The following is a 9868-nucleotide window of genomic DNA, read 5'->3' on the forward strand; positions in this document are numbered from 1 at the left end:
CACAAACTTGCTTTGAATGAGTCGCGAATGGTGGAGACTCGACCAGTTCAATACATTCTCATCTTCTTCCTTCCCAGCTCTGACGACTGCCGTCTCTTTTTCTGAAAAAGGCAAAACTAATTCAACTATATAACTATATACTACAACGATTCAATTGACTCAAACAAGTACGCAATTTCTACACTTTTCAACAATATTTTTCAAATAAGGCAGCGGCAAAAACTGTTGCGAATCACCTCTGTTTCATGATCTGCAGCTGAGATTCTCGATCGGCGGCGATGGGGAGCTATTTGAAGGATTTTTCCGACGTGAAGCCGAAGAACTCATCCGAGGAGGCGCTGCAGCGATGGCGGAAAGCCTGCTGGCTGGTGAAGAATCGGAAGAGGAGGTTTCGCTTCACGGCTAATCTGTCGAAGCGTTTCGAAGCGCGCGAGATCCAGAAGTCCAATCAGGTTTGACCTATTTTTTTCCAAAACTTTTCAATTAGGTTCTTCGCCTCGTTGACCTCTTTGATTTTTGCTCCGATTGGTTCAGTTTAACTGTGCTTAATAAACTATTTCCTGTGATTTAAAGTGGAATACTGAAACTGTGCCAATATATTTACACAAAATTGATAGTTAAACGAGTCATGAATTTCTGCTGTTATATGGATTTGGAATTTGAGATAGAATTGCTGAGGGAATTAGGTCGTAAATGTCGCCTAATTACCTGGTGACTGTGTTTCATCAAATAAAGGCTAATTTCTGCTGAGATTTCATCAAATAAGTTTTCATGTTGTTGTATTGCAGGAGAAGCTTAGAGTCGCAGTATTAGTTTCCCAAGCTGCTCTTAGTTTTATTCAGGGTAAGAATTCTACGACGTGAATTCCGTGTTTTGTCTCAATTTTTTTATCTGTAGTGTGTGCTGATTCTGTCCCATAATGCCCCAGGTATAAGCTACAGTGTGCCTGAGGATGTCAAGGGGGCAGGTTTCGGAATAGATGCGGATGAACTAGGGTCGATTGTCGAAGGTCATAACGTAAAGAAGTTGAAAGTTCATGGTGGTGTTGAGGGTTTAGTAGATAAGCTATCAACTTCAGTTAGTGATGGGATTAATAATTCTGAGGAGGCGCTTAGTCGTAGAAGGGAAGTTTATGGAATTAATAAGTTTGTGGAGAGCCCGGCTAAGGGCTTTTGGCTTTTGTGTGGGAAGCCCTGCAAGACACTACCCTCATGATACTTGCTGTTTGTGCCGTGGTCTCTCTGATTGTTGGCATTGCAACGGAGGGATGGCCGAAGGGTGCTCATGATGGACTTGGCATTGTAGCCAGTATACTTCTTGTTGTATTCGTCACTGCTACAAGTGATTATAAACAATCGTTACAATTCAAGGATTTGGATAAGGAAAAGAAAAGATTACAGTCCAGGTTACTAGAAATGGATACAGACAAAAGATTTCAATATTTGATTTACTCGCAGGAGACATAGTTCATCTTGCTATAGGGGATCAGGTCCCGGCTGATGGACTCTTTGTTTCAGGTTATTCGTTGTTAATCAATGAGTCTAGTTTAACTGGAGAGAGTGAACCAGTAAATGTATCAGCTGAGAACCCTTTCTTCTGTCTGGGACTAAAGTGCAAGATGGTTCGTGCAAAATGCTTATTACTACCGTTGGGATGAGAACTCAATGGGGAAAATTGATGGCTACTCTTTCTGAAGGTGGTGATGATGAGACCCCTTTGCAAGTTAAACTGAATGGAGTCGCAACTATTATTGGAAAAATAGGTCTATTTTTCGCTGTAATCACCTTTGCTGTTCTTGTGCAAGGACTGTTTAGCAAGAAGATGATTCAAGGTACCGTATGGAGCTGGTCAATAGACGAGGCACTGGAAATGCTCGAATACTTTGCTATTGCAGTCACCATTGTTGTGGTTGCTGTCCCTGAGGGTTGCCTCTAGCTGTTACCTTGAGCCTTGCATTTGCCATGAAGAAGATGATGAACGACAAGGCACTGGTCCGTCATTTAGCAGCTTGTGAGACTATGGGATCTGCCACAACTATATGCAGTGACAAGACAGGGACTCTAACTACTAATCACATGACAGTTGTAAAAGCGTGTTTTTGTGGGAAAATAAAAGAAATTAGTAGCTCTATGGAGAAATCTACCTTCTTCTCAGACATTCCAGATTCTGTTGTTACAATGATTCAGAAGTCTATATTCAACAACACTGGAGGAGATATTGTCCTAACTGAGAATGGAAAATCGAAGTCCTTGGCACACCTACTGAGGCTGCACTTCTTGAATTTGGCGTCCTCCTTGGAGGAGATTTCAAAGCAGAGAGACAAGCATCGAAGCTTGTCAAAGTCGAGCGTTTAACTCTGAAAAGAAGCGAATGGGTATAGTTCTGGAATTACCTGGAGAATGTTTTCAGGCACATTGCAAAGCGCGTCCGAGATTATTCTGTCCGCCTGTGACAAGACCCTGAATTCAGCAGGCGAGGTTGTTCCTCTAGATGAAGAAACATATAATTTTCTTAATGAAACAATCGAACAATTTGCTAATGAAGCTCTGCGGACTCTGTGCCTTGCGTATAAGGATATTGAAGGCGACTACAAGGCTGATAGTCCCGTTTCCTTTGAGGGTTACACTTTGATAGGAATTGTAGGTATCAAAGATCAGTTCGTCCTGGAGTGAAGGAGTCTGTTGCAATCTGTAGGTCAGCTGGAATTATGGTGCGGATGGTGACAGGAGACAACATTAACACAGCTAAGGCTATAGCTAGAGAATGTGGAATATTGACTGATGATGGCCTTGCAATTGAAGGCCCAGAGTTCCGAACGAAGAGCGACGAGGAATTGCAGAAGATCATCCCTAAACTACAGGTACTTCTCTACCAAGAAGCACTTCTGCTTTTCTTTGTTTTTTAATTCTTGAGTTTATGCATAATGTATCCACTTTACTGCATACATGGCAGACCATCACTTGTCTTAAGTGGCTGATACTTAAGCAGGACTTTGAGTTTAAGTAACTTTAGGCATCGGGTGGAGATTTGAGCATTTGTCCATCTTGTTAGTCATGAAAATATAACTCCTAAGCTGGCTAGATGGTCATATTTTAAGCATGATGATTATTCTCATTATGTACATATTTATCTTAGATAGATTGCTTGATATGGGTGATATACATTCATTAATGATACCTATTCTATGCTTCTTTTCTGAAGGTTATGGCTCGTTCTTCACCAATGGATAAGCATACCCTTGTCAGGCATCTGCGGTCCACATTTCAGGAGGTTGTTGCAGTGACTGGAGACGGAACAAATGATGCTCCAGCACTTCACGAAGCAGATATTGGTCTTGCAATGGGAATTGCTGGAACTGAGGTATTAGTTTCGTCCATGAGTAGGATTATGCCTTGTGTGCTGGAAGCCTGGAAGTCATGGGATCTTTATATGTTTCCATTATTTTAAGACTGCTTCATGATATTGGTCTGATCTGAAAGTGATTGAAATTCTAGTTTTGTACTTCTAAACACTTACTATGAAGAACACAAAATCTTGTGTATAAAAAATTGCAAATTTGTGGAAGTGCCTGTTATGAAACTCATTACATTTTTTTTTATCTTGATTATCGATTTTGGGTTGGTAAATTTTTTTCCCTGATTAAATGAAACTTGTAGTGTGAACAGTGATTTACTTGCTGCTCGTTAATTTTCCAGGTGGCTAAAGTCCCGATTTATAATTTTGATGAAACTTCTCCACTATTGTTACTGTTGCCAAAGGGGGCCGTTTTCTTTTTAGCAATATTCAAAAGTTGTCCAATTTAAACCCACGGTTAATGTGGTACCTGACGCAACTTTTCCTCATTGCTTGACAGGTGAATCACTTCATCAGTTTTTTTCATATGGATTATTTGTACATTTTTACAATGTAGAAGTTTTTCTATCACATGATAAAGAAAATCTGATCCTGAGTTATGATTCGCGATCGGGCCCAAAACACCCTCACTGCTGTACAGCTTTGTGGGTGAACATGATTATGGACCCCTTTGGGGAACTTTACCACTGAGCCCCCCCCTTACTTGATGAAGAGAACCATCGGAAGGAAAGGGAATTCATCACAACGTCATGTGGAGGAACATTTTTGGGCTCTATCTACCAGTTTGTCGTCATTTGGACCTCCAAACTGCTGGAAAGGCTGTGTTCCGCCTCCATGGAGACGATTCAGGCGATTCTTAACACAATCATATTCAACTCATTCGTCTTCTGTCAGGTAATCTTTGTTTGACTTTCTGCACGCCAAATTCCTCGTAAAATTATCCGGGGTTGAGCTTGTCTTTGATGCAGGCTTTCAATGAGATCTCCCGGGGCATGGAAGATAAACGTCTTAAAGGCATACTCGATAATTTTGTCTTTGTGGAGTTCTGAGCTGCACAGTCTTCTTCCCAAACCATTATTGCAGTTTCTGGGCACGTTTTCAAACACACATCCCTCACATGGGAGCAGTGGGTGGCGACATATTGATCGGGCCTGGGCATGGGTGCAGCTGATCAAAATGATCCCCTCGGGGCAAGGTAAAACCAGCCTTAGATTTAGACCTCATTGAACCAAACATTTGATCTTATTTTTTTGGGGCAAAACTTTTGTGCAGAAGTGTGACGTCCAATTCTCACCTTTATTGTCTGCTTAATTATTATTGTTATCATCATTTTAGAAACAGTTTAGCATACAGAAAGATGACAATTTTTGTACGCATCATTTACTTTGTTTTCATATGTTTAAATTACAAGAATATTTTGCTAGTGATGAGCTTTGTTCATTATTTTCCCCCCTTTTCATTTTTTGAAATATTACTACATTACAAGTTTCTGATGCTTTTGTAAGTTGAAGTTTAATTATCACATGCTGATTTAGCCTCTCTCGCTCTCACTAGTTATTAATATGACCCTATTTCAACATAATTAACTCTGAAATATTTTCAAAATTGTACCAAACAATACAAAGTTTAAATTTAAATTGGTAAAGGAAGGGAGAAACTATACGTTAAAGTACAGTTAGTGAAGTAAAGTACACATTAGTAGTATTTAGATTTTTTTAACGAGTAAGTGAATTTAAATTTAAAGATCGTGCTACGGAGGACTTATGCGAATCGAGATCTTTGGCCGGCGTTAAGCTCTTTGCGCTTGCCACTCAGACGCACGTGTTTGGAATCTTTAGATGTGGACAGTGGGAAATAAGAGAATAATTTGTAATAAGAAGATTTATGGATAATGAGTTGTAGAAAAGTTTTCATAAATAAATGTTAGACTAATTTATAGGACACGGAACAAAGTAGACTACAATTTTTTATTGAATTATTTTTCTCACTTTATACTTAAACTATTGAATATATTTTTTAACCATGATAGATTTTGTATCGATTCTGACCCATAAATTTTTTAATTACACTATTAAAATTCCAAATTATTTCTACACTATTAAACAATCGAAAATATTTTTTAGACCACACCTTATTAAATTTTCAGACTACAGAAAGTTGACGGGACATGCTGAATTAACCCAATGTGTTCAATATTTAAAAGAAAACTTACAAGGCAAAAATGACGGTGTTTTTTTTATTTGTAAATATTTTGTAACAAATTCATTATAGAAACAATATATTCTCACATCATTTGTTTGCAAATTGTTTTCTTCGCTCAACTAATTATGGTTAAAAAGTTTGTTTCGGGATAGATTTTGTCTCCAGTGTCTTTTTTTCGAAATATTACGCAATTTCGGGTGCTTTTGTAAGTTGGATTCAATTCCCAAATGTTGATTCAACATAATTAACTCAAATATTTTTCTAATTAATTAACCCCATGTACAAATAGAGACGGTCCCGTCCTAGAATTTGTTTAGATAAATATTTTCTCACATAGAAATAGAGACTATGGGATCACAAATTTTGATTGGTACAAGTAAAAAAAAAAAAAAAAAGATAATTAAAGTTACTAGTAGTATTAATAGAGTAAAGTACACTTAAGTAAGTACACATTAGTAATATTTAGAATCTTCAGAAGTGGACAGGGGGGTATGAGAATAATTTGTAGGAGTAAATAAGATAATTTTATGAGTTTAAAGGTCGTGGAAAATTTTTTACATAAATTTTGTCAAATTTGTGACTAATTTTATAAGATGGGAAAATAAAAAATTGACTTTTTTAGGGAACAAAAAGAGTTATCACTTTGGACCTAATATTTTTTTGCACTATTAATTACTCCCTCCGCCCTACTAAATCTATATACAATATTTGAATTTTAACAGAGATTTTGTGTAGTATATTGTGTGTAAAGTATAAACAAAATAGTATTTCCATTTTGGGAAAAGATGTAAATCTTAGTGAGATAATCTAAAAAGGAAAATTTTAAAATTTTTAATGGGACAAAGAAATTAGTATGTTTTAAATTAATTGAAAATATTTTTTAACCGATAGATTGATATTAATTTATTTATAAATTTTATAATTACACTATAAAATTCCAAATTTTTCTACACTTTAAACAATCGAAAACATTTTTTAAATACCTTATTATTTTCAGACACAAAAAATTGACAGGACATGCTGAATTAACCCAATGTATTCAACATCTTTTTAAAATAAAATAAAATAAAATAAACTTACAAGGCAAAAAAAAAACGCTGTTTTTATTTGTAAATATTTTGTGATAAATTCACTATAAAAAATACATCTTCACATGTTTTGTTTGCCGAAATTGTTTTCTTCACTCAACTTATTATATTAAAAAATTAGTTTAGGGTAAGTTTGTCCCCAATGTCATTTTTTTTCATGCCATTTTTTTTAAATTTTTTAATATATTGTGGCAATCCACTTGTCACCTCAATCTTTGGGTCGAAAATAAATGTAAGATAATTAAATTTAAAACTTAATAATTTAAGGTTTAAAAATTAACCCTTATTTTATAAGAGGCTTAAATACTGGCATTTAAATTAAATATACTGCAGGGATTTTTTAGGCTGATCATGATCATGAAAAAAAAATAATCCACTTTCTAGTTTCTACCAAATTACATTACCCCCATAAAAATAAAAATATTTTCTCAAACTATGGGGGGTAATGACAAAGAATCTTTATAAAGATTGTTTAAGTACCTTCTATATAGATAGATAACTCAAACTCAAAGGCCCTCAGTGATTATTAGGATATACTAATTTTTAAACCCCCAATTCAATGACATCAAACCTTTTGTTTTTGTCACTCTGAATTCATCATAAATATATCAATAAAAATACACATAATTCCTGAAAAATTAAATCGTTAAAATAAAATTATATTAGTATCATAAATATATCTATATACATAAATACACACAATTCCTCCATTTAATTTACACAGAATAATTTCCAAAAAGGGAGTGCAGAAGTCAACTAAAAACTACTCCATTTAAATGAAAATTTTCATCAGAATTTTTTTATACGTATGAGACAACTGCCAAATGATTTAATTTTGCTACTTTTGAAAGTTTCCTAAAAATATTAATGATATCATAAATACATATTGCAATATTCATAAACATAATTCCACCATTTCATTTTTTTTTCAGAATTGTCCAAAAGAAAAGTGCTGAAATTGTTGAGCAATGCTGGCAACTATCAGCCCTTAGATTGCCCTGCCCATCATCCTTCAACGGCTGAGATTGCATGCATCTTGCTACAAGTATCACCTCCATCTCTTCCACCATTGCACAATCAAGAGCTCTCAAACTACATACAATTTCATTTCTTCTGCAAATCATGGAGAATTCCATCTTTCAAATCCTTGAAAGCAGCTCCAACATTTGGCCTCAATCCACCTCCATTGATGACTTGTTCATCCCTCAAACTTTCACCAATAATAATATTTCTCCCAACCAAGATGCGGAAATGATCACAACTCCTGATCCAGAGCCAGAGCCAGTCAAGAAAGTCAGACAAGGGAGGAAGAGGAAAGAAAAGGAGAAAGAGAAAGAAACATGGTACAAAGGCCCTTGGACCAAAACTGAAGACAGGTACTAATTTAGTAAGAAATCTTGTTTTTGTCCAAATTCTTTAATTTTTAAAAAAATGATTGATTATTCTAATTGGAAATGGGAATGCATGCAGAAAACTGGATAGCTTGGTGATGCAATATGGCAACAAAAATGGGCATCAGTTGCTAAACACATGCCTCGAAGAATTGGGAAACAATGTCGAGAGCGATGGCACAATAATCTTCGTCCCAATATCTCGGTTTCTATTTTATTTCTCTTTCCCTTTATATTTCTCTTTTTCAGTATTTTTTAACTAAAATGTTAGAAGTAATGATTAGGGTTTGTTTTGTCACGAGTAATTTTCATAAGATTACAATAAAGCATAAAAATTTGTTAGAGTGGCACTGAGTTTTATGTTCCACGGAAACAACTTAATTAGTTGGATTTTGGGTATACTAATCACAACCACTTTACCAATTAGGATCTCATTCATCGAATTTATTACATAAAAAAAAAAATCATTTTTCAGTTATTATGTAGTAACAAATTTTGATGTATGCATTTCAGAAAAGTGTAGTGTGGAGTGATGAAGAGGAGCTGAAGATAATTGAAGGCCACAAAATATTTGGAAATAGATGGTCTCAAATAGCAAAATTCCTTCCTGGGAGAAGTGAAAATGATGTGAAAAATCATTGAACAAAACCAAAGAAGGCAGACTTCTTCAAAGAAACATCCAAAGGTCTAAGAAGCTAAGAGGCTTTTATCAGTCCACTGTTTTAGAAGAATACCTCAGAATGGGATCTTCAACACCGCCGCCGCCGATGCTCCTCCTCCGCCGCAGCAAATCGGCGACGATCAAGAGAAAATGACGGAACCAATGCTGAGGATGGTGATGTAATTCCCTTTCTGTTGATGACTATGACATTGACGGCGTGCCTTTCTTCTCATTCGAGATCACCCGCTTTTGAAATAGACAACTGTCTTGATGCCGCCGCCGGCGAAGCATCTCCGGTGATGGGCGGAGATGACTACGTCAGGCGTCGTATTTGGCGATGGATGAGGCGGTGGATGAGGAGATGAACTTCTTGAGAAGTCTGTTTAGAGATGATATGTAAAATGCTATCTTCAAAGAGTTAATTAATTAGCTCTTTTCTAAATAATTTAGAATTAAATAAATGTAGTATTAATAAGGAGTACTTAATTATTGTGGAATACAATCTTACTATTAATTAAGAGATTCAATCAATTTCGATTCAATTCTATACAATTTTCTCCTTTTTTTTCTAAATCTACTAGACACTATTTTATTGTATTTTACACAAAGTATTTTCAGCTGTTTTTTTTGGTTTATAGTTGCATGGAGTGATATTTTACTGAAAGTAATGTATGTGACGATTGAGCTATAGAAATCATAAAGTAATATAGGATATTTCGGAACTCCTCCACATATATAAATTCCCACGCATTATTATTTTAAATTTTAAATAAGGGAAGGACAGAGAAATTTAATTATTAATATTCATAAATATAATATTATGCATAATTAAATTTAATATACTTCATAGGATCATGCTCACTTTTATGCACACGAACTTAATCCTAGTAAAAGTAAGATAATGGTATTAATAAAAGTTCTATTTCTATTATGAGGTATGTGGATAACTGTATGGTCCCACCTTTTATTGTGAAGGAAACAAAATGTGGGCCATCTAAGTAGAAAATATGACATAAGAATTTAAGAAATAATTTTAAAGCAATTAAGCATGCACACTCTCGTGCCATAAGAAAAGCGTATATAATAATCAACTCCCTTTTTTTTTATAACTATATAAAAAAACAGAGTATATGTTTATGAAACAAAAATTTCATATGTTACACCTTCAACAA

The 9868-nt window shown here is 35.2% G+C and overlaps 1 protein-coding gene and 1 pseudogene across 1 annotated transcript; both read left to right on the forward strand.

The window, feature by feature from the left end:
* On the forward strand, positions 1 to 3475 carry LOC125198901 (annotated as a pseudogene).
* Positions 3476 to 7766: 4291 nt separating this feature from the next.
* Positions 7767 to 8677, forward strand: LOC125198911 (transcription factor MYB98-like). The gene is given in 4 exon segments (XM_048097148.1): positions 7767 to 8020; positions 8115 to 8145; positions 8148 to 8240; positions 8549 to 8677. Coding segments are annotated over 4 exon segments (507 nt in total).
* Positions 8678 to 9868: the final 1191 nt, after the last annotated feature.

Source organism: Salvia hispanica, unplaced genomic scaffold (genome assembly GCF_023119035.1).
Source record: "Salvia hispanica cultivar TCC Black 2014 unplaced genomic scaffold, UniMelb_Shisp_WGS_1.0 HiC_scaffold_321, whole genome shotgun sequence".
NCBI classification, from domain to species: Eukaryota; Viridiplantae; Streptophyta; class Magnoliopsida; order Lamiales; family Lamiaceae; genus Salvia; species Salvia hispanica.